Source organism: Crocuta crocuta, unplaced genomic scaffold (assembly GCF_008692635.1).
Source record: "Crocuta crocuta isolate KB4526 unplaced genomic scaffold, BGI_CrCroc_1.0 scaffold322, whole genome shotgun sequence".
Lineage (NCBI taxonomy): Eukaryota > Metazoa > Chordata > Mammalia > Carnivora > Hyaenidae > Crocuta > Crocuta crocuta.
Genome location: NW_027532592.1, coordinates 3,744,860 through 3,770,594, shown reverse-complemented (window position 1 = coordinate 3,770,594; position 25,735 = coordinate 3,744,860). Strand labels below are relative to the sequence as shown.

The 25,735-nt window shown below is 40.1% G+C and overlaps 1 protein-coding gene across 1 annotated transcript in view; it reads left to right on the top strand.

The window, feature by feature from the left end:
- The window catches only part of DNAH14 (dynein axonemal heavy chain 14), a 293,744-nt gene that overhangs the window by 118,578 nt on the left and 149,431 nt on the right, over nt 1–25,735 (top strand). The window contains exons 30-36 of the mRNA XM_077779923.1: nt 407–552; nt 2,475–2,543; nt 3,377–3,563; nt 4,427–4,503; nt 6,158–6,329; nt 12,999–13,088; nt 14,708–14,842. Coding sequence (XP_077636049.1) covers nt 407–552; nt 2,475–2,543; nt 3,377–3,563; nt 4,427–4,503; nt 6,158–6,329; nt 12,999–13,088; nt 14,708–14,842 — 876 coding nt within the window. The remainder of the gene's footprint in view (nt 1–406; nt 553–2,474; nt 2,544–3,376; nt 3,564–4,426; nt 4,504–6,157; nt 6,330–12,998; nt 13,089–14,707; nt 14,843–25,735) is intronic.

Here is a 25,735-nt window from a genome sequence, read left to right as displayed (position 1 = left end):
TGGGCCTACAGAGTTGTCCCTGGTTTCTGCACTCAGTATTGACGGATTGGTAGGGTCCAGACTGAGAGCCTCCCGGGAGCGAGCGCCGAGAGCCCGGGGCGCAAGCCTGCACCTGCCAGGGCCCTGGGCAGCCGCTCCAGTGTGGCCCAGCCCCCCGCTGGCCCTCAGGGCGTCACCCAGCAGCAGCCCGCCCTCCACTCACCCCGCGGCTGCGGATGTGAGGACCCCAGTGCCGTGGGGCCTCCACCCCAGGACCCCCAGCACCGGCCTGCCCTGGGGGGTCGAGCACCTGCCGAGGGAAGGCCTGGTGGAGGGAGGCCAGGCACCTGTTAGGGTCAAAGGCTGAACGCGGGCGCTGAGCCCTGGCCCCGGGAGAGCGTTCACCTGTGTAATAATTGTTTTCCAGATCATGGGAAGATTCTTCCTCGGACTGGTCCAGTCCGGGGCGTGGTGCTGTTTGGACGAGTTCAACCGGATTGATGCGCGTGTCCTCTCTGTGATTACGTCGCAGATCCTGACAATCAAGGCCGCAAAAGACAGCTATTTGGTCAGGTACCCTTGAATGCGTTTCCTTACTTTCTATCAAATATTTGTTCTACAGTCAGTGTTTGGGTTGTTTTCCCCCTCAAACACAGACCGAAAGGAATGACATTTATCTTGAATGTCTCCTTTGCTTGTCAAGTAACATGCAAATACATGTAACTTTCATGCCAACCTGGGGGTATCCAAGCTCCTGCCCAGCCTTGGGACGGCCTTCAGAGCCCCCAGACCAGGTCACAAATGTATTCCGACCACTTTTACTTCAGGGCTTAAATTCTCGTAGTACTTATTTCATTTGAAGAAACCAAAGTATTTTTCTTTAACTCTACATCATTTTAAAAAAATAAAATTATACTGGCCACACACCTGAAGCCCTCTCTCAGCCCATTACTCTGCATTAGTATATTTGTATTGAAAAAATCCTGTAAAAACACTGTTTGTTCATATTACTAATGTTTACTAATCCAAGCAAAAACATCTTTCTCGTCAGGTAAATTCAGGAACATACATGATTTACTTTATGGGAATTGGATTTTGTGGGTTTAAAATGTCTATTACAGAGGCATCTAGGTGTCTCAGTTGGTTAAGCGTCCGGCTTTGGCTCAGGTCATGATCTCACAGTTTGTGGGTTCAAGCCCCACGTCGGGCTCTGTGCTGACAGCTCAGAGCCTGGAGATGCTTCAGATTCTGTGTCTCCCTCTCTCTCTGACCCTCCCCCACTCACACTGTATCTCTCTCTCTTAGAAGTAAAAAAAAAAAAATTTTTTTTAAATAAATTTTATAAAATGTTTATTACAATCTAATACTTCTTTTAAAAAATGGAGAGGGAACCCTCAGGGACTGGAGGGTTCCAATGTTCTTCCTTTCCTGCTTCAACTACCCTCCCCGGTATTAGATGCCCATAAAATCATTGGACGATTTCTCTCCACGGTCGCTCCATCTGGTCCTGACAGCAGGGCACTAATGTCCATGCCAAGGCTTCCCCTTCATGACGTCCCGGAGATTACTGAATTAGGAGCGGAGGGCGGGCTGTGTTCCATGCTAATGCAGGAACTCTATGCGATGACCACTCTGCTCCACAGTGTCACCAAAGGAAGACCTTCCGTCTGAGGGTCTCCTAGGTTCCTTTTCCCTGTTAAGTCCATTCATTCAGGTGGGTGCCCGCCAGCTTCAGGCCCCACAAAACTCTTCACACGCGATCAAATAAATCTGAACCCCAGCAGGACTCGCAACGTGGGCTCAAGTGAGCCTCTTTCCCCTCTTACAGTTGTTTCCCCCCAGTCTGTGCTGTTTGGATTTAAATGTAACACGGCCTTAGGAAAGTTCCCAAGCTCACTTACAGGTTTAACCTACTTGGGCTTAAGGAAAACCGTTCTCTTAGTAGGGAATCATAACGTACAGTGGAGGACCATTTTTCCTTTACCCTTTAGGTTCTTGTGGCTGACATAAGATAAATTAATAGGAGAAAATTTAATTTCATACTTAGGGGAGCCTCACACAGACTGAGAGGTTCAAGGAGAGGCAGGCAGTTAAGGTTTGTGTGCCGTCCGAGCTAAGGAGAAGGGGGAAGGGGTGTGAGTCTTCAGAGGGAAGGAAGAGAACTCACGGGGAGAGTAGGTGTTTGGGGAACAGACGGCTGTCGGGTCCTGCAGAGACCACGGGCCATGGAGGAAGAGGGAGGAGCAGGTTCTGCTGAGCCCCCCACAGCTCGCACGCGCAGCCCAAGCCCTCCGGAGCTGTCTCCGGCAGCCGCTCTCTTTCTGGACCAGGCCCTCTGTCTACATTTGTAGAAACAGTTAGGGGGGAGGTTAAAAGTGCCTTCTGAGTTTTTTGGGCCTTCATTGTCTTCAGCTACAAATAATTCACATACCAAAGTGGTACATTGTGGGGGGCGGGGGGCCAGCTCATTTTGAACCCCTTCCCATGTCTTCTAGGTTTGTACTGGAAGGAAAAGAAATCCGTATCAATATGTCTTGTGCTATATTTGTCACCATGAATCCCGAGTAAGTACCGGTTTATGTGCTGGGAGTGGAGACAGGCCAAAGCCCCCCTCTCACATCGCAGCCGGGGTGCAGTTGTCTGACCTTGTAACCCGCCGTTCACTCGCCAACACAACACTCTCTACCCGCACGTTTCTAAATGGCTCCGGCTCCGTACTTATCCACATGCATGTTTCTGACTGAGGGACTTTTTCACTTCATGAACAGCCAGGGGGAAAGGAAAACGTGGCAGCCTGTCACAAAAAAGACCAAAAAAAAAAAAAAGAGAGAGACAGAGAGAGAGTACCAGAGGGAATGGAATATGGTGGTTATAAGGAGCAGAGGCTGGGCGGGCAGAGGGAATGTGGATGGTCCCCTCTGCTGAGGGCATGTGGGGGCACAGGGGAGGAGGCACAGGAAGAAAAGATGGTAAAGACAGAAGCTCTTGAGTTGAAAAGTATAGTGGAAACTGTCTTGCAAACTTGTCTTCGGATAAAGGTCACAGGGGGCGCCTGGGGGGCTCAGTCGGTTAAGCATCTGACTTCAGCTCAGGTCATGATCTCACAGTTCGTGGATTCAAGCCCCATGTCAGGCTCTGTGCAGACAGCTCGGAGCCTGGAGCATGCTTCCGATTCTGTGTCTCCCTCTCTCTCTGCCCCTCCCCTGAGCATGCTTTCTCTCTCTCTCTCTCTCTCTCTCTCTGTGTCACTCAAAAATAAACATTAAGAAGTTAAAAAAAAAATGGGGGTCATGTAGAAGCTAACCGGATTATTTGGGGGGGAAATGTATCATGTGGTTCCTCATTAGAAAAACTGAAAAGTGGCTTTCTTGTTTCTCTGTTTTTCTTACCCCCTAAGGTACAAAGGGCGAGTAGAACTCCCAGATAACTTAAAATCTCTGTTCCGCCCAGTGGCGATGGTGGCTCCGCATTATCAAATGATTACTGAAACAATGCTGTTTTCAGTCGGTTTCAAATCGGCGAAGTCCCTCTCTAGGAAGCTGGTCAACATTTACAACTTAGCTCACAAACAACTCTCACAACAGGTAACAAACTGCTTTCCCCAAAATAAAAGTAATCGTATAAACCTTGAAATGAGATCCTGTGGTATTGGCCCAGGGATGACCTGGGGAAGTAATGGAGCTACAATCCCGTTAGCACATCAAGTTCATGAACCAGCGCGGATGTGAGGTGATGCGTGAAATCAGGTAGGGCTCTAGTCCTTCCCTCTGGGACCTGAAGACGATCGTGAAGGGTCTGCTATTTTAAATGACAGACCGCCTTCTCCATAGAAGGCAGTGAGCATCCACAGCACTGATTCTCACACCTCCTTGTGCTTCGAAATAGTGGGGAGGATCGGCTAAAACACCAGTCACTGCGCTTCACCGCCGGCCTCGATTGTCCGGGGCGGCGCTTGAGGATCTGTGCTCCCAACAAGCTTCTCAAGGGCTCCCGAGGCTGCTGGTCTGGGTGCCGTGTTCTGAAAATGACTGGTCTGGGTTATGCCAGAGCAAAGGGTGTTTGTCTGTAACCCAACATGGTTTGGACAGCGAGCCTGCTTTTTAGAGGGAAGCTTAGGGGGGATTCCTGGGGGGCTCAGTCGGTTGAGGGTCCAACTCTCGATTTCATCTCGGGTCACGATCTCACAATTCATGAGATGGAGTTCTACATCAGGCTCTGTGCTGACAGCACGGGGCCTGAGTGGGGTTCTCTGTCTCCCTCTCTCTCTGCCCCTCCCCCTGTGCACTCTCTTTCTCTCTCTGTCTCTCTTTCTCTCTCTCTCTCTCTCAAGATCTATCATGGTCTGTCTCCACAGCGTAAATGACTAGGGATTCATCTGTGGAGGATACACATTTATTTCCATTTTTTTCCCTGAGAAATTTAACTCAAATATTTTAATGCTTTATAGGTTCATTATGATTTTGGCTTGAGGTCTCTGAAGACCATTTTAACACTGGCTGGAAAAAAGAAATGGGAGTTAAAATGGTGAGTTGAGTTTTGATTGAGTGTTAGGTCAAAGAGAGTTATACGACACAGGGACAGTAATTTGTAAAATCTAAGTAGTAAGGGCAGGATAAAGCAGGGAACTCTCAGAGCGCATCTAAGTAGAGATAAAATATGGTAGAGGTGTTGAAGAATGTGAAAGAAGAGGAAGGATGCACAAAACCCTGTTACTTTTCCCCCAAAAGAAACTGTTCTTTAAAAAAAAAAACAAAAAAAAAAAAAACTTTTATCTTAGGGGTGCCTGGCTGGCTTAGTCGGTTACGTGTCCGACTTCGGCTCAGGTCATGATCTCACGATTTGTGGGTTCGAGCCCTACATTGGGCTCCTGCTGACGGCTAGCTTAGAGCCTGGAGCCTGCTTCAGATTCTGCATCTCCCTCTCTCTCTGACCCTCCCCTGCTCATGCTGTCTCTCTCTCTCTCTCAGAAATAAATTTTAAAAATGTTTTTAAATAATAAAATAAAGCTTAAAAAAAAAAAAAAAAAAAACAAGTTAAGTGCCCAGAAAAAGTACTTAATAATTGTTAGCTGTTAGCTATCAGTTCTTTCTCTCAGTTGCCTGTTTAATGTGTAAGAATATGTAATAAAGGGTTAAACATGTAAAATGTTGTTAGGGGACAATGTTTTACATGACAACTTTCACATCTGGAGCCCTTTGTGACAAGTAACAGAACACTTAAGTTGGTTCAAACAGTAGAGGGAATTTACTATTTCTCTCAATCAGAAAATCTGGAGATGGGCAGGGTCTGCTCCTCGGATGCGGGTTTCAGTTTTATTTCTCTGCAGTGTGGTCCGCACCGCGGCCCTGCCCATCCCGGCTTGGTTGGCCGCCTCTCTGGTGGTTTGTAAGGCTCCCCGGAGCTTTCCGCCCCACTGAACGGGAGTCCCGAACCACGCTGAACACACAGGTCATTGGAACCCCTGTGTCCTCGTGACTGCCATTGACCAGAGCTGGGATCATCTTCCTTTAAGGAATATTCATTAGGCCCCATTCTTGCCTTTCAAAACCCCCTTATACCCATGGCTTGAACATACAGCCTGGACAAATCAGAGACAGTTAGACTACAGTCTGAGCCTGAAGCTAGTGGGGAAAGAAATTGGATCTGCACAGAGGGCATTCAAGCAAGGTGACAGCCAGTGAGCAGGAGCGGCAGGGGCAGCCAACTGTCCTGGTCACCAGCATGAGTGGCATTCTCACGCATGGCCACTAGACCCATTACGTTAGCCATCAGGTCTTCACAGGACCGGATCTGTAGCACAGTCTTGGCCATTGTTCGCAGCCACGTAGCCTGCGAGCTGACCTCTCTGGCCCGCCTAGAGATTTTTCATAGATCCTTACGTTACTTTCATTTCATATTAGCCCAAATTCATTTCTGTTTGCAGCTAAAACACCTTACTGATACAAAGCCCATCTCTGAATCAGTGACTGGGGAATGGCATTATCCTGAGCGTTCGAGACCATTCCAGATCTGGGGGCCAGATTAACCTCACCCATACCACATGGCTGCTTTGCAGGGAGGGGGAGGAGGAAAGGAGATGGGGATGCCCATCTCTGAAAAAGAACGTGAATGGACTTGAATGTCAGCAGAGTGCACCTGCTAACCTGTTCTTTACATGTCTTTTCTTCTTCCATGAAAGTAACACTAATGGCAACCTTTCTGAAATGGATGAAAGTCTGATCCTTATTGAGGCTATACGAGAAGCTAGTTTACCAAAATTTCTCCCGCAAGACGTCCCACTTTTTGAAAAGATTATAGCAGACATTTTTCCTGGAGCAGTGGTTTCGACAGTAAATCAAGTTGCCTTTGAGGTAATAAGAATTTTGAAAACCATCACAGATGATTTCGATGAGGAATATTAATTACGGTAAAAAAAACATGATATAAGCGAAAAATACTATAATTTTTCCTGAAATAGTCTATTCGTGTTATAACTTGGGGGATGAAAATACTTGCACGTGTATTTTCCCCTTGGGAGAAAAATGGCCTCGATGAAGAACAGAACATAGCTTCAAGTGAAGAAGGTTCCCCATATTTTATTCCCTGGTTTTCCCACCTTTCTGGGAGTGGTAATGTTTTTCTCTTCCTCCTTTAAAGGGGCGCTTTAAGAATCAACCTGGATCAGAATTATGGAAAAAAAGACTTTAACATGTAAATATTTTGTGATGGTAAAAAATTAGGCATTATGATTGGAGAACCCTCTTGTTTTCCCTCTTACACCTGCCTTAGAGTCATTGCCTTAGTGTGGTTGGTACCTTGACAGCTCTCATGCTGGGAGCCAGCCTCCGGCCACCCCCTGGCTTCATCTGGGACCGGTGGTCCCTTAGCAGTGCTTTCCAGAAACATGCGTTTGATCACATCAACAAAGCCACTGTTGGGCGAAACCCAAAACCAATTACCCCAACGTATATTCTTACGATGCCTTTCACAGCCTGGCCAGACCGGGTCATCTCTCCAGCGCCTCCCATCCTTTCTCCTGCCTTCTTCCCGCCCCAGATTCTCCCAGTTCTCTGACTCCCCCTGGCCTCTATCAGGTATCAGGCCATCACACCCACAGATTCCTTTCCCTGGGACCCTGCCTAATTTGTAAAAACACTGTTTAAAGTTTATTTTAGAATACATGGCTTCAGTAGCTTGTAGTTGAAACACTTTCATAATTGTCTGTTCCTTAAATACAGGTATAAGCTACGTATGCAGCTTCATACCCAACAGGCACAGAATATGTATGATTTGTAGTCCCACAGGAAGCACTTAGTGAAGGAAGATCATTCATTAGGTTATGTAGGAAGGTTTGGGAGAATTTTTCTTGAAAACCATGTGGACCAGGAGTTTCATGACAGGAGAGTTCTTTCACAGTTCTGGTCTAGTTAGATTTCATATCCCTCCCGGGTCAGTTTCATTAAGCTAGATAACATTCTCTTTTCATTCCAGTGTTCAAATGTACCGCGTGGATCTGAGCCAGCCACTACCTTAATATTCTTTCAGTTTCCAATTTCTGATGTTATTTTCCCGGTCATTTCTTGTTTTATTAATTTGGGTTTTCTCCATTACAGAGATTACCTAGAAGTTTATCTAATTGCTTTCTTCAGAAAAACAGCTTTTTATCTACTTAATACATCCATTTGATTTCTAGTCTTTCAGTATCCAAATTAATATTTTTAAGTATCTTCCTTTATTCTTCTGGGTTTTGTGTTGTTTTTCCCTGTCCAGCTATTTGAGGAAGCTGTCTAACTCATGTAGCTTATGTTTTTACTAGTGTAAGTTCATAAAACCATGTAACTTCATCTAAGCACTGCTCTAGTTATGTATGTTTAAGTTCAGGCAGGTAGGGTTTTCCTAAGCATTTCTTTCCCAGAAATTCAGTAGCTATTTCTTCCTGCTTTTTGGCTTGAAGTCCACTTTGGTAAGACTGTTACTCCATGTTTTGTTTGCCTTGTATACTTCTGGGCTATTTTTTTTTTTAATTTTCAAACTTTATAAATTCCACAGAGTGAAGTGGTCTTTTGCTTTTGTTTTATTCTACTGATGTTTATGCAGGTTAATATTTTTATTGTAAGGGTAATTTTGTACATTTTCATAATAAGATCCATAATTTCCTATTTATTTGGGTATTGTCTGAACAATGAGGAAAATTAGCTCATGTCTCTTTGCCCAAGTTTACACACCCATATTATCTGCCCCTTTTTTTTTTATCCTTGTAAATTAGAAGTGATGTCTGTGACTCTGCGGGGAAGGCGTCGGTGAACTTCTTGTGTCCCTGGACTCCTGGCCTCGACCCTCCCGCCCTCCTAGGCTTTGTCACTGAGGCTCAGCCTAGCCACGCGATCAGCTATTTTCTGGTGTTACAGGGTTTTTGACAAAAGTGGTGACACATTTTTATAATATTCCTAGTGGTTTATTGCAGGTGTTTTGAAATGCCTTTGATTTGAAGCTTATCTTGAACATGGCGACGTCACTGGATTCTCTTACTCGATCAAAAGTAGCTCTGATTTTGTCTTCTCTTGGGGTTTCCATCATACTGACCGTGGTATGTCCTCCCTCCAGTCCTTGTACAACCTTGTATGATGCTTTTCCGGGGTGAGATCACTCCGCGTTCCCGGGACGCGCCATGCTCTGTCGCCATGTGATGCTTAAGACACCAATGGAGTAAGTTAGTTAAAGTTTTTTTTAAGATTTTCACATGTTCGCTTACACATGAACTATCCTTATCTGTCTGTAGAGTCAAGATTATTACTAGCTCCTCAAAGTAGACTGAACAGCAAATGTTCTCTTGTTTTCTGAAAAAAACATGTTTAAGATTGAGGTGAACTATCCCTTAGATTTTTGGCCAAATTCACTGTAGAACTATTTGGATCTGGGTTTTGTAGGCGGAGGCTTTGACTACTATTTCAACTTTATGTTACTTAGTGATCACTTCACATTCCCTACTTTTTATACATCTCTGTGTTTCTAAATTCATTAACTTATTTCTCCTCCTCTCATCAGTCTTCAGTCTCCACTACAGTTATTTCTTTTTCTCATGACTCATCATTCTTTCTTGAGGTCTGCAAATAATTAGTTTTTTCAAAGAGCTGGCTTGTTGTTTTGATTATTTTCCCTATTTCTTTTGTGTGTGTATTTGATGGATCTCTTTCCTTCATTATTTACATATTCCTTTATTTCATTGGACTTGTTCTCCTTTTCTTTTTTCTAGTTTCTTGAGTTTAATGCTTCGTTTATTTACCTGTGTTTCCTCCTCAAAGATCTCAGTTTCCTCTACATATTCTTTGGCTGTTTCCCACAGGTTTTCACATGTAGTCGTTTAGTTAGCATTTCTCTATAAATATTTCTTAATTGCCTTTATGATTATTTATCACCCAAGAGGTTTTGTTTTTTTGTTTTTTGTCTTTTGCCAAATTCTGAGAATCTCAACTACCCTTTTATTATTAATCTCCATTCATGGTTAGTTTTGACTGGGGACTATATGCTACTGTATGTATTTATCCCTTTGAGATAACCTTTTCTGAGGGTTCTGACATCCCCTAATGATACTGTTTTATAAGTGATTCATGTGTGCTTAAAATAATATGTATTCTATGCTCATTGGGCATAATGTTACATATGTACACTGTTCTGTACCTTTGATATCTGTTTCTGAAAGGGGCCTATTAAGATCTTAACTACAATTGTTGATATATATTTTTCTCTGCCTTTCTATCAAGTGCTAGCCTTACATAGTTTGAAGATATAAGTGATATATGTATATTCTTGTTCTTATTATTTAAGACTTATTCTTCTTAAATTTCACAGATGAGTGAAATCATATGGTATTTGTCTTTCCCTGACTGACTGATTTCAAAGATTTCATTCTTTTTATGGCTGGGTAGTATCCTAGTGTGTATACATACCACATCTTGTTTATCCATTGGCCTATCAATGGACACTTGGGCTGCTTCCATATATTGGCTATTGTAAATAAAGCAGTAAACATGGGGGTGCATATATTTTTTCAAATTGCTTTTTTCATATACTTTAGGTAAGTACTCAGTAGTGGAATTACTGGGTCATACGGTAATTTTATTTATTTATTTGTTTGTTTGTTTATTTATTTATTTTGAGGGACCTCCATACTGTTTCCCACAGCAGCTGCACCAATTTGCATTCCCACCAACAGTTCATGAAGGTTCCTTTTCCTCCACATCCTCCCCTACGTTCACTGTTTCTTCTGGCGTTTTTTGTGGGGTTTTTTTGGTTTTATTTATTTTTTAAATTTTAATTCCATTGTAGTTAACATGCAGTGTTGTATTAATTTTAGGAGTAAGCATAGCAGTTCAACAATTCCATATATTGAATGCAATCTTACCTGCCCCCTCCCATTTTAGGTACATGGTGTCATACTTTATATCCTTTTATTTTGTGAATCCTTCGACTATTTTTATGGCTACATGTAGTTTTGCCTCTTCTGTGCTTCCTGCTGTTCTTATTTCTGCTTATGATCTTTCCTTTTCACTCAAAGAATCTCCTTTATCATTTCTTGTAGGGCTGGTTTGGGGGTCAGGAATTCTTTGAAATTTGTTTGTCTGGGAAACTATCTCTGCTTCTGTTCTGAAGGACAGCCTTGCTGGATAGAGTATTCTTGGCAAAGATTTTCCTTTCAGCACTTTGAATATACCATGCTGCTCCCTCTGGCCTACAGAGTTTCTACTGAAAAATCAGCTGATAGCCTTATGAGGTTTCTCTTGTAGGTGACTGTTTTCTTTTCTCTTGCTGCTTTTAAAATTCTCTCTTTATCACCACTTTTTGCCATCTTAATTACTACGTGTCTTTTTGTGGACCTCCTTGGGTTGATTTTGTTGGGGGCTTTCTGTGCTTCCTAGATCTAGATTTCCATTTCTTTCCCCAGATATGGGAAGTTTTCAGTGATTATTTCTTCAAATAAATGTTCTGCCCCCTTTTTTCTCTCTTCTCCTTTTTGGATCCCTATAATGCAAAGATTATTACACTTGATGGTGTCTCTGAATTCTCTTAACCTGTTCTCAGTCTTTATTATTCTCTCTTTTCTCTCTCTTCAGCTTGATTGCTCTCCATTACTCTGTCCTCCAAGTTGCTGATCCATTCTTCTGCTTCCTCTAGTCTGCTGTTGATTCCCTCTTGTGTACTTTAAATGTCAGTTATTGAGTTCTTCATCTCTGACAGGACCTTTTTTTGTTTTCTCTTTGTGAGGGTCTCACTGAGGTTCCCCACTCTTTTCTCAAGTCCAGTGAGTATCTAATGACCATTACTTTAAATCCTCCATCAGGCATATTACTTAAGGTCTCTTGATGTAATTTTTGTCCTGTCTCTTCATTTAGAACATACTCCTCTGTCTTCTCATTTTGTCTAACTCTCTGTGTCTGTTTCTATGTATTAGGAAAGTCATCAACATCTCTTGCTCTTGAAAGCAGTGATCTTATGAAGAAGGAGTCATATGGTGCCCTCTGTCCTAGTCACTAGAACTTGGCATTTCAGGAGCATCTCCTGTGTGTGATGCATGTGCCATGCTCTTGTGGAGCAGCTGCTTTTGCCTTCAGTCCAGTCTGTAGTGTCTCCCTCTGCCTATTGTGAGCAAGGCCCATCCCTGTGTTGTTAGTGAGCTAGTCTGGGGCCCCCTTGGGCTTTAGTCGGGCCAGGCCTGGCATTTGCCAGAGCTTTGGTGGCCTCAAACTGCAAGACATATTCCCTGTAGGTGTGCCGTTTACACTTCCTGTTCATTTGAGATACAGGAATCTGAATTGCATGCAGTGTTTGATTGGAATCTATCCAACTTGTTCACATATCTGTCTCTGATGGTTCTACAGTGTGAGTGGGGGAGGGTCATTAGCTCAGAGCAACCAAGGGATTAACAGAGAATTACTGAAACCATATCCTAGAATAAACTATGTATCGTTTGTCATCCAGTTGACTCTGGAACATCACTTACAGCCATAAACACTTTACAGTATGATTATGATTTTAGTTTAAAACCTTCTGTGAAAATCTTTAACCAACTGGGATGCCCTGTCTGAATATCTCTTCCTTGACTCTCCCACTTCTCCTGATCTCCTGCGCCCCATGCTCCCACTTCTCCTGCACCCCATGCTCTTCCCCATCTACCCCGGCAGGACTACATGCTCACATCCAGGGAGGTGTCTGGGTTTGTGTCATCCGTGGCAGAGGACCCCTGGCCCCTGCATCTAAAACCACTCCAAGTACACGCCTTAAGTGGGTGTCTCATCAACTCTGCTTGAACAACATTGCTCTCAGCTGACTTCCCACCTCCAGGGGCCTTGCTGTAGGAACTACTTTTTCTCCTGCTGAGTGTTCTGGGTCTCCTTTGGCTGCCCCTTTGTCCCACTGTGGGAACGCAAGGAATGAGAAATGGATGAGGAGAGGTCAGTGAGAAAAAGGATAAATCCCACTTTTTTCTGTAGACAGATACCAGTAGTCTTGGCCCCACTGTAGAAGGAAACCTGGCCACCCTTATAATTCCTGTGTTAAAATATTCAGTATCTTTCCAAGCCTCAGCCACTTCCTGAATGCTTTAATGCATAACCACAGCAAGTCTTCAATCTTAACAAATTTTACTTACTATCCTAGAATATTCTGAACACAGAAACATTAAAATAATTGTTACAAAGCTGAAAATCTACCTTAATGGTGATTGGAATTACACAAAGATAGAGACTTTCTTAAATTTTCTTTTAGTATAAGATAATTAGACAACCATACTATGGTAACAGATGGTTTTTAAATGCATCTTAAAGAATAAATTCTTAAATTGGGGGAAGGTCTGTGAATCTGCTACCAGGGGTCTGTGAACACAAAATTTTGTGTATATCATATTTTGAGAAGAAAGTAATAATCAGGTTGATGAACTAAAAGATTAAGAACTACTATTCAGTACCTAGTTAAGAGAGATTTTGAGGGATTATGTATTAAGGGTTCAATTGCAATGCAGTTTAAGCGTATTTATTTTCTTTTAGAAAGTAATATCTGTTGCAGCACAACAGTTGGGCTTCCACCAGTGGCCAGCTCAGAACAAGAAAATCATACAGTTTTATAATCAACTTCAGGTAAGTGGAGAATGGCATATTAGCACCTCTTCGCTCCTGAATTTTAATAGGTCTGATCAAGGAGAAAACCAGGATAACAGTAAAAGAGAACTAACTGGTCTACTGTTCTTTAGAGTCAAAGTAGCTTACTCGTTTATTTGCCCACATGTGGTTATTCAACCCTGGATGTAACTTTGAACAGATTCATTTTCTTCACCCTCATCCCCTTAATACATAATTGTAAAAAAACCCTACAAGCATGGTATAAATGTTTTGCCTTTCATAACTATACCTTTTTTGAATTTCCTATTGCTATGAATGAGCCATTTGACAAGGTGATGCACTTCACTGATTACTAGTAAAATTGAATGCCCTTGTCTATATTTATTTGCCATTTGAGTTTCCTGTGAATTGCCAGATGATGTACTCATTTCTCAGTTGAATTTTTTGTCTTTTTCTTACTAAATGTGTAGACTTTTCATTATGCATTTTTATATCCTATCCCTTTATTGTTTACATGCAATGCAAATAAATTCTCCAAGTCTTGGGTTTTCAGAAATGTTCCCTAGAGTTCAGTTGTGCAGGAGACATTGTTAATGCAGTATAAAATCTATTGTTTTTTATGGTTTGTGTTTTTCTGAATTTTTAGAAATCTTTTCTATCCTATTTCAGAAAGATATTTTCTATAGTTTTTTTCTAAAAGTTTTTGATATTTGCATTTTGTATCTTTAAGTTCTCTGGAATTTTCCTCACTGAGGATAAAGAAATTGGAATGGAAGTGAAAAAATGTTTTAGGTTTATCCATATTTGAATTTTAATGTATTTATGTGATGTGTTATTAAATATAATCATTCCTTTAAGACTATCACAGTAGTCTAGAAGAGGGTAAGGGACACTTGTAAGAGCTTGACCATCTGACCCTTTTCCCCTTGTCTTAGTCCGTCCAGGCTGATATAACAAAATACCCGTAGACTGAGTGGTTTAAGCAACATTTATTTCCCACAGTTCTGGAGGCTGGAAAGTTTAAGATCAAAGGAATAAGAGAAGTGACAAGTGTGAAAAGAAGGTATAGAGTAGATTATGTTGACTCTGAAAATCATATGAGCTATCCAGATGGAAATATATAGTAGACTACTGAAATTTCACTCAGGCACACAGAACCAAAGACTGGAAGAAATGCATATGTTAGGAAGTCATTAGAACTCATGTTGTAGTTAGAGATGTTCAAGTGGATGAGATAGGATAGGGAGAAAAAGAGAGAAAGGGATGAATTAGGGAAGACTAACATGGAAATGGCATTCAAAAGAGAGAAGAACCACAGAAGAGGAAAGCTGAGATAAATCACATTACAGAAACAATCTTAGAGAAAGGTACAGAGTTAAAGGAGAAAGGAAAGTGAGATAAAGTGTCAAAAACAAGAATTAAAAGTTATTCTTTGAATTTTAAAATTAGGAGATTTCTGTACATTTTGACATCAACCTAGTCAATGAAAGCAGAACACAGATTACAGCAGATTGAACAATAATTTAAAGGAACGGTTGTGGACACAGAGGTGTGTGTAAATAAGAAGCTTCAGATTTCAGTTGAGGTGAATTATTGGTAAACCGAAATTAAATCATAAATCTGCAATTTTGTTTTAGACTTGTGTTGGTGTGATGTTAGTAGGCCCAACAGGCGGAGGAAAGACAACAGTCAGAAGAATTTTAGAAAGAGCATTAACACTATTACCAGTTGAAGACTTCCTGTCAACTAAAGAAAGAGAGTCTATTTCACAGGTAAGTATTACACTGAACAAAGTATTTCTCTATTTCTTCAGATATTCATACTTCAGTAACATTTTATATCCTATTTATAGAAGTATGTTCTTGTTAAATTTATTGCTAGGAATTTTGTAATTAGGAATCATTGTAGTAAGTGGAGTTTTTTCTTTTCATTTGAATCTCAAACTATTAATTACTAGTGTAAATTAAAGCTATTGAATTATATACTTATTTTGTATTTAGTCACCTTAATGGACTGGTAATGGTAAGTTGTGATTGCTTTTATAGATGATCCATTGAGTCATCTTCAGTGAATATAATTTTGTCTCTCTTGTATTATTTATATGATTTATATTCTTACTGCATTGATTAACCCTCCAAGCCATGTTAACTGTAGTAATATATTGCTCTTACTTTATCTGAAATGCAGTTAATATTTCTACTTAATGTGGTATTTGCTCTTGGTGTATGATAGATATGCTTTCATACTTTGGAAATTTTCTTCCGTTCTCATTATACTTTGGTTTTTGACTTTTGGAGTTTATGAAGTGATTGTTAGAATCTATTTTAGAAGTTTTTAGAATCTATTTTTTTATTCTAATTGGTTAATGAAATAAGTTATGTTGATAGATTTGCTAACGTTAAGTTGTCCTTGAATTCCTGGAATAGCTCCAACTTTTTCATGATATATGTATTTTTTAATTTAAATTTTAGTTAACAGTACAGTGCAGTATTGGTTTCAGAAGTGGAACTCAGTGATTCATCACTTACATACAACACCCAGTGCTCATCCCAACCAGTGAATGCCCATCCTCCACCCAGCCCATCCCGCACCCACCTCCCTCCATCAACCCTCAGTGTGTTCTCTTTCATTAAGAGTCTCTTGTAGTTTGGGGGCACCTGGGTGGCTTAGTCGGTTGAGCATCCGACTTTCGCTTGGGTCATGATCTCGCAGTTCGTGGGTTTGAGCCCCGCGTCGGGCTCTGTGCTGACTGCCAGCTCAGAGCCTAGAGCCCGTTTCAGTCTGTGACTCCTTCTCTCTCTGACTCTCCCCTGCTCATGCTGTCTCTCTCTCTCTCTCTCCTAGAAATAAATAAAAAACATTAAAAAAAAAAAAGAGTCTCTTGTAGTTTGTTTCCCTCTCTCCTTCCGCCCTTTCCCATATGTTCATCTGTTTTGTTTCTTATATTCCACATATGAGTGAAATCACATGGTATTTGTCTTTCTCTGATTGGCTGATTTTACTTAGCGTAATACATTCTAGCTCCATCCACATCATTGCAGATGGCAACGTTTCGTTCTTTTTGATAGCTGAGTGATATTTTATTTAATATAAAGTTAGGTTGCAATGAATAATGTGTGCCTCAGTTATCTTATTTAAAGACTCATTGGCAGTGTATTCCAAAAGCTTTAGAAAGTCTGGTTCTCAGTTTGTGGATTTTTTTTCAGTTAGTGTGCAGTATCCTGCTTCAAAATCATTCCTGTGGCAGTTCATCACCTTTATCCTTCTCTCTGTCTACCTCTATTTATCAGCAAGTCTGAATTAGTTCTTAATCAGTTATTGCAGTTGATAAGAGGTGAACTATCCAGTAATAACTAATATTTATACACCACTAAATATGAGCCAAATACTGGCCAAAACACTGTTACTAGAATTGTCTCATTCAATTCTAACAACAGCCCTGTGGGCATGAATCTGTTCTATTAGAAACATTTTTTAAATTACAAAAGAAGTATGTACAATTGTGAGAGATTTGGGGAAAATACAAAAACATAAATTAGTAACCATGTACAGAGAATGACTGCAGACATCGCTGTATTCCCTTTGATTGTTTTCTCCTGCACAACATATATTTTGAAATAATTGAGATAGTACTGTGTATAAATTACCTCAATTTTATTAGCATTTATTAGCATTACATTACACAGTATTAGGTTGGCATTTTCACCTAATACTGTATACTGAGAATTAACCCCATGTCATTAAAATGTTCTTATAATATCATTTCAATGACTGTATTCTGTATATATGACTATACTATCATTTATTTGTAATTCCCTCATGTTTAATATTTTTAAATTTGGGGTTCTTAAAAATAAAATATTTAGGTTGGTAGCAGGGCCTTAGGTAATGGAATTGTTTTTAATCTTTCTCCTTCGTTTGTGGCTTTTTGCTAATTAGTCTGTTCAAGACCTTCTCTTTAGTTTCTTTCAGTGCAGTTTCGTTTCCTTTATTTCCTAATCTCTCCCTCTCTCCCCTCTTGGTCATAGGAACTCTGTAATGTGTTTACCGCATGCCCTTGACCGTGAGCATCCCTTGAACACGTCTTTCTAGGGAAGGGCCTGGTTGCAGGAGCCTATAGTTTCACTGCCTACTGTGAGGTGAGCCTGACCGTGAGGCTCCCATACACAGTTGGCCACTTCAGCCAGACGGCTCAGTGACAGTGCGCTCACGGTGTTGTGCGGTCACTGCCTCTCTCTACTTTCAGAACCTTTTTGTCACTGCAGGAGAATACCCCGTATCCATTAAGAAATCTCTCCCCATTACCTTCTCTCTGTTCTCTGGAAACCACTGGGTGGCTTCCTGTCTCTATGGATTTGCCTCTTCAGGATATTTTGTGTAAAAGGAATCACATGTGACCTCTCGTCCGGCTGCTTGCAATTAGCATACGTTATTGAGGTTCATTCAAGGTGTAGCATGTGTCGCTGCTTAATTCCATTTCGTGGCTGAATAATGGTCCTGTTTATGGAAAATTTGTGGGTCCATTCATCACAATTTATCTGTTCCTCCCTTGATGCACATTTGAGTTGTTTCCACCTTTTAGCTGTTAGGAATAATGTCACTATGAACATCTGTGTACACGTTTTTATGTGGACGTGTTTTCATTGTTTGTGGACATCTGCGCCTATAGGAGTGGACGCCACCTCTGTGTACGTTTCTGAGGGACCCCGAGCTGTTCTCCCAGGAGCCGGACCGTGTTGATGCAACTTCCTGTTCCCCCAGCCTCGCCTACACTGCCTGTGGGTTTTTCCATTCTAGTGGATGCGAAGTGGTGTCTTACGGTCATTTTATCTGCATTTCCTTAATGACCGATAGATGTTGAATACCCTTTTATATGCTTATAGGACGTTTGTGGATCTTCCTTGAAGAAACATCTATTCACATTTTTTGCCAATTTTAAAATTGGATTGTCTTTTGTGTTGGTGAGTTAGAAGAATTCTTTTTTTTTTTTTTTTAATTTATTTTTGAGAGACAGAGCGTGAGCAGGGGAAGGGCAGAGAGAGGAGACACAGAATTCGAAGCAGGTTCCAGGGTCTGAGCTGTCAGCACAGAGCCCAATGCAGGGCTCAAGCCCATGAACCATGAGATCATGACCTGAGCCAAAGTTGGATGCTTAACTGACTGAGCCCCCAGGTGCCCCTGTTTTTGCTTTTTAATATTATTTGAGGGCCCCTTGGATTCCATATGAATTGCCCATTCTGTTCTTTTTTTCTGCAAAAAAGGCTATTGGAATATTGATAGGAATTACAAAGTATCTGTAGATTCATTAGAGAACGTTACCATTTTAACAAGTCTTCTAGTTTGCAAACATAGGATCTTTCCATTTTTAGATTTTTCAGTAAGCAAGAATTTTTTTTTCTTTTTTGTAGTTTTCAATATGTCAGCCTTTCTCCTCCTTGCTTAAATTTATTTCAAAGCATTTTATTCTTTGGATGCAATTATAAATGGAATTGCTTTCTTAATTATTTTGTGTTGTCGAAGTGGGTTCATTGGTGCTCTGTAAAACACAACGGAGTTTTATATGTTGATCCTGTACCCCTACAAATACGCTGGCTCAATTATTAGCTCTAGTCGTTGTTTTGTAGATTCATTGGGATTTTCTATATATATGGAATCATGTCATTTAAATAGAGATATTTTTACTTCTTTCTTCCCAGTTTGGATGCTTATTATTTTTTTTCTCACCTAATTACCAGGCTAGGACTTAACAGTACAGTGTTTGATAGCTATGGCAAAAATGGGAATTCTTGCTTTGTGCCTGACTCAGTGTTTCACCATAGAGTATAATGTCAGCTGTGGGTTCTTCATAGAGTATAATGTCAGCTGTGGGTTCTTCATAGAGTATAATGTCAGCTGTGGGTTCTTCATTAATACCCCTTATCACAGTAAGCAAGTTCCTTTCTATTTCTAGCTTGAGTGTTTTTCTCATGAAAGCGTGCGGAATTTTATAAAATGCTTTTTCTGGCTCTCTTTATATGATCCTGTGTGCTTCTTTTGTCATATTAGTATGGTATCGTACACTGATTGATTTTCTTGTGTTGAACCCACCCCTCCATTCTTGAGATATATCTCATCTGGTCTCAGCGAATAATCCTCTCAGTGTGTTGTCACCTTGAGTTTGCTAGCACTTTCTGGAGGATTTTTGTACCTCTATTCACAAGGGATGTTGGTCTGTAGTTTCCTTATGGTATCTTTGGGTGGGTTTAATATCAGGGTAATTCTGGCCTCATAGAATGTGTTAAGAAGTATTCCCTCCTTTTCTGTTTTTTGCAAGAGTTTGAGTAGCATCAGTGCTAATGCTTTTTCAGGTGTTTGGTAGATATTTCATCTGCCACCTGATTTTGGACTTCCTCAGAGATTTTGATTACTAATTCAATCTATGCTTGTTACAGATCTGTTGAGATTTTCTATTTGCTCTTGTATCACTTTTGATCATTTTTGTTATTTCTAGGAATTTGTAGCCCATAGATTATGTAATTTGTTGGCATACAATTGCTCATAGTGTTTTCTTATAATCCTTTTAATTTCCATAAGGCACTAGTAAAGTCCATACTTTTATATGATGTTATTTGTGTCTTTTTTGTTTGATAATTATTTCCTTTTACTTGAGTATTATTGACATACAGTATTACATTGTGTCAGGTGTACAACATAGTGATTGCTCTTTACGTACACTGAGAAATGGTCACCACCAGTCCAGTGACCGTCTGTCACCATACAGTCACCACAGGATTGTGACATTGGTTCCCCATTGCGCCCCCATCACTTACTTATTTTATAGCTGGAATTTTGTACGTCTTAATTCCTTTCAACTCTTTTGACCCCTCTCCCAATGCCCTTCCCCTCAGGCAGCCGCCAGTGTATTCTCTGCGTCTGTGAATTCCGGGTTTGTTTTGTCCTCTAGATTCCACATAGAAGTGAAATCATGTCATATGTGTCTTTCCCTCTCTGACCTGTTTCCTGAGCGTAACCCCATGGTCCAACCATGTTGTTACAAATGGAAAGGTTTTGCTCTTTTTTAATAACTGAGTAGGATCCGTGTGTGCCCGCGTGCACATGTGTGTGTGCGTACATCACATCTTCTTTATCCATTCACCCATCAGTGGACATTTAGGTAGCTTCTATATCTTGGTCATTGTAAATAATGTTGAAATGAACATACAGGTAAATATAGCAAATTAGTGTTTTTGTTTTCTTTCAAATAGATTCTGAGTAGTGGGATTGCTAGATCATAAGGTTGTTCTATTTTTAGCTCAGTTTTGTGTTTTTTAGGAGCCTCCATACTGTTTTCCGTAGTGGCTGCACCAGTTTACATGCCCACCAAGAGTGCAAAAGGGTTCCCTTTCTACACATCCTTGCCGACACTTGTACGTGGGGTTTGTTTTTTTGTTGTTGTCATTTTGTCTTTTTGGTAATAGTTGACAGATGGTATCGCACTGTGGTTTTAATTTGCTTTTTTCTGACAATGGGCAATGTTGAGCATCTTTTCACGTCTCTGTTGACTGTCTGCATGCTTTGGAAAAGTTTCTATTCAGATCCTCTGCCCATTTTTTAATCAGATTGCTTGTTATTAGTTGTATATAAATTTTGGTGATTTATTCCTTATCAGATAGATGATTTGCAAACATTTTCTACCATTTGGTAGGTCACCTTTTCATTTTGTTGATAACTACGTTCACTGTGCAGAAGTTTTATCATTTGATATAGTCCCATTTATTTATTTTTGCTTTTGTTTCCCTTGTCTTTGGAGTCAGATCAAAGAAAACATTACTGAGATCAGTGTCAAGGAGGTTACCACCTATGTTTTCTTCTAGGAGTTTTCTACTGTCGGGACTTACGTTCAAGTCTTTAATCCATTTCAAGTTAATTTTGTGTAGTGTATAAGATGTAGTTTTATTCCTTTGCATGTGGCTGTCCAGTTCTCCCAGCACTATTTATTGAAGAGACCGTCTTTTCCCCATTGAATATGTCTCCCTTTGTTGGAAGTTAATGGACTGTGTCAATGTGGGTTTATTTCTGGGCCTTCTGTTTTGTTCCATTGAATATGTGTCTGTTTTTATGCCAGTATCATACTGTTTGGATTAGTATAGCTTTGTGGTCTCGTTTGAAATCACACTTGATGCTTCCGGCTTTGTTCTTGCTTAAGATTGTTTTGACTATTCATGGTCTTTTGTGGTTCCATACAAATTTTATTTGTTCAAGTTCTGTGAGAAATTGCCACTTGAATTTTGATAGGGATTGCACTTATTTTGTTGATTGCTTTGGGTAGAATTAACAATGCTTTAACAGTGTTAATTCTCCCTAGCCATGAGCACAGAGTATCTATCCATTTATTTGTCTCTTTACTTCCTCTTATCAGTGTCTTACACTTTTCAAAATACAAGTCTTTCAACTCCTTGGTCAAAATTCATTCCTAAGTGTTTTATTCATTTCAATGTGATCATAAATGGGGTTGTTTTCTTGATTCTTCTCTCTGATAGTTTTTTATTAGTGTATAAAAATGCAACTGATTTTTATATAATAATTTTGTATCCTGAAACTTTATGGAATTCATTTATTGGTTCTAACAGTTTAGGGGTGGAGACTTTAGGATTGTCTATATATAATACCATATCATCTGCGAATGGTGAGTTTTACTTCTTCCTTCCATTCCTTTTTCTTGCCCAGCTGCTGTAACCAGGACTTCCAATACTGTGTTGAGGAAAAGTGGGGAGAATAGAATCAGAGGAATTGTTTTCCACCATTAAGTGTGATAGTAGTTGTGGGTTTGTATATATGGCCCTCATTATGTTGAGGTACATTACCTCTATAAACACTTTGTTGAGAATTTTTTATAAATAGATGTTGAATTTGTCAAATGCTTTTTCTGTATCTGTTGAGACAATCATATGACTTTTATCTTTCAGTCGTTAATGTGATGTGTCATGCTGATTGATCTGCAGGTGATAAATCCACCTCTGTATCCCTGGAATAATTCTAACTTAATCATGGTGCATGATCCTTTTAATATATTGTTGCATTCGGCTTGCTAATGGTTGGGTGAGGATTTTTGCATGTATGTCCATCACGGATATTAGCCTGTATTTTCTTTTTCGTGTGTTGTCTTTGTCTAGTTTTGGTATCAGGGTAGTGCTGGTCTCCTAAATGAGTTTTGGAAGCATTTCTTCCTCTTCAGTTTTTGGAAGAGTTTGCGAGGAATCGGTATTAAATCCTCTTTGAGTGTTTCTAGAATTCACCAGTGACACTGTCTTGTCCTGGACTTTGGTTTGTTGGGAGCTTTTTGATTACCGATTCAGTCTCTTTGCTAGTCATCAACCTAGTGAGATGTTCTCTGTGTTCATGATTCAGCCTGAGGAGATTGTAAATTTCTAGGAACTCACCCATTTCTTCTAGGTTGCCTCATTTGCGCGTCTTTAATTGTTCATAGTATCCCATGTGATCGTTCGCATTTCTGTAATATCGTTGTCACTTTTCACTCACATCTGAATGTATTTATTTGATCCTTTTCTCTTTTTTCTTGGTGAGTCTAGATTTGTCCATTTTGTTTATTTTTTTCAAAGGACCAGCTCTTAGTTTCATTGATCTTTCTGTTGTCCTTTTAGTCTCTATTTCATTTATTTCCTCTCTGATCTTTATTATTTCTTTCCTTTTACTATTGGACTTCATTTGTTCTTTTTGTAGTATTTTTCGCTGTCAAATTAAATTGACATTTATTTCTTGAGGTTCTGAACTTCCCTCTTAGAACCACTTTTGCTGCATCTGCAGATTTCATTTTGTCACATTTCTGTTTTCATTTGTTTCTCCATATTTTTTTGTTTCTCCTCTGATTTCTTCTATGACCCCAGTACTTGTTCAGTAACATGTTGCTTACTCTCCACATATTTCTAATTTTCAAGATATTTTTTTGTAATTGACTTCTAGATTTATACCATTGTGGTTGAAAAAGATACTTGATATGATTTCAGTCTTCTTGTGTTCACTGAGACTTATATCTTCTTGCTGGACTGATATTTTTATCATTATGTAGTGTTTTCTATTGTCTTTTTTTTTTTTTAACGTGTATTTATTTTTGAGACAGGGAGAGAGAGAGAACAAGCAGGGGAGGGGCAGAGAGAGAGAGGGAGACAAAGGATCTGAAGCAGGCTTCAGGCTCTGTGCTGACAGCAGAGAGCACGATGTGGGGCTCAAACCCACAAACCAGGAGATCATGACCTAAGCCGAAGTTGGATGCTTGACCAACTGAGCCCCCCAGGTGCCCCCCTCCACATTGCCTTTTATTAAAGTCTTTGTTGTAAAAGTGTGTTTTGTCTCATATAAGTATAGATACACCACCTTTCATTTCATTTCCATTTCCATGGAATATCTTTCTCCGTCTCTCACTTTCAATTTGCGTGTGTCCTTACTACTGAAGTGAGTCTCTTATAGGTCCACTCAGTATATAGATTTTATCCATTCAGCCGTTTGGTGTCTTTTGATTGGAAAATTTAGTGCATTTACTTTTAAAGTAATTATTGATAGATCTGTACTTACTGCTATTTTGTTCATTGTTTTCTGACTGATTTGGCAGTTCCTCTCCATTCTTCTTTTTCTTTCTTCCATTGTGATTTGTTGACTTTCTTTAGTGTTGTTTTTAGATTCCTTTCTCATTTCCTTTTGTGTACCTATTGTAAGTTTTTGGTTTGTTGTTACTGTGAGGTTCACTCACATACATCATCCTATGTGTAGAACAGTCCATTTTAAGATGGCAGCCACTTAAATTTGAAACATTCCAAGCTCAGGGCTCCTGGCTGGCTCAATCAGTTAAGCCTCCAACTCTTGATTTCAGCTCAGGTAATGATCCACGGTTCATGGTATCAAGCCTCACATTGGACTCCACACTATCAGCCTGGAGCCTTCTTAGGATTCTCTCCCTCTCCTTCTCTCTCTCTGCTCCTCCCTGCTTATGAATGCTTGCTGTCTCAAACTAAATTTAAAAAACATTAAAAAAAAAAATTCCAAGCTCTACATGTTTATCCCTATCTTGCACTGTTTTTGATGTCACATTTTACATCTATTTTTGTTTTTATCTATTTATTTTGAGAAAGAGAGAGAGAGAGAGTGTGTGTGTGTGTGTGTGTGTGTGTGTCTGTGTGTCTGTGCAAACGGGGGAGGGGCAGAGAGAGAGGGAAAGAGAAAGAATCCCAAGCAAGCTCTGAGGTATCAGCACAGAGCCCAATATGGGGCTCAAACTCACAAACTATGAGATCATGACCTGAGCTGAAACCAAGAGTCAGATGCTTAACCCAGGTGCCCCACATTTTACATGTTTTTATTTTATGCATCCCTTAAACTAATTATTATAGTTTTAGTTAATTTTACTAACTTTGTCTTTTAATTGTCACAGGTGATTAATCTATTACCTTTACTATATATTATCCTTTTCCAGTGAGAGGTTTACTTTTGTATGTTTTCTTGGCATTAATTAGTACCATTTTCAGCTTAAAGAGGTCCATTTAACACTTCCTGTAAGGCTGGTTTAGTATTGATGAACTCCTTTAGCATTTCTTGTCTAGAAAACTCTCTCCTTCAGTGATAGCCTTGCTGGGTAGACTATTCATGGTTGGAAGGTTTTTCTATCCAACCGTTAAATACATCATGCCACTGCCTTGTGGCCTGTGAAGTTTCTGCCAAGAAATGTGCAGGCTTATGTGAGTTTCCCTTGTGTGTAACAATCTGTTTTTCTCTCATTACTTTTAAGCTTCTCTTTGAGGTGCCTGGGTGGTGCAGTCNAATAAACATTGAAAATATATATATATATTTATAGTTATAGAAAACATTTAAAGTTAAAGAGAACCCTTTTTTGAAATATAATATATATATATTTGACTTTTTAATCACAATGCAACCTTAGCATAGATCACTTTGGAGTTATCTTATTTGCAATTCTCGAGGCTCCTGGACCTCGATGTTTGTTTTCCTCCCTAGGTAGAGAAGTTTTAGCCATTATTTCTGTAAACCATTTTTCTACTCTCTCTTCTCTTGGGATCCCTATGATGCAAATGTTATTCCATCTGATGTTGGCCCAGAGGTCCCTTCTTTGATCTTCATTTGTAAAACCTCTTTTTTCCTTTGGCTCCTCTGTCTGGGTGAGTTTCATTGCTTTCTCTCCCAGCTCAATGATCCATTTTTCTGTCCTGTCCAGCTGCTGAACCCTTCTAGTATATTTCTCAGTTCAGTTACTGTCTTCTTGTGCTCTGTGACTTGTATTTGGTACTTTCTTGTTTTCTGCCTCTTTGTTAGAGTCCTCACTGGGAACTTCGTTCTCTTCAGAAGAAGTTCATCCATTCTTCTTCTGAGTTCAGTGAGTTATCTTTATGACCATTACTTGGAGTTCTTTGACAGGCAGTTAGATGCCTTATCTCCATATCATTAAGGTCTTTTTCTAAGGTTTTGTTTTGTTCTTTCATATGGAACATACCTTTCTTTCTTCATTTTGCTCGACTCTCTGTTTCTATGTGTTTGGTGAAACAGCTACCTCACTCTTGAAGGAGTGGCCTTTTGTAGGTGATGAAACTTCTCACTCACCTGCCCTAGCTCTTGGCTGTCTCTCAAACCTTTGTCATTGTTTAAACTGCCTGATCTTGTCT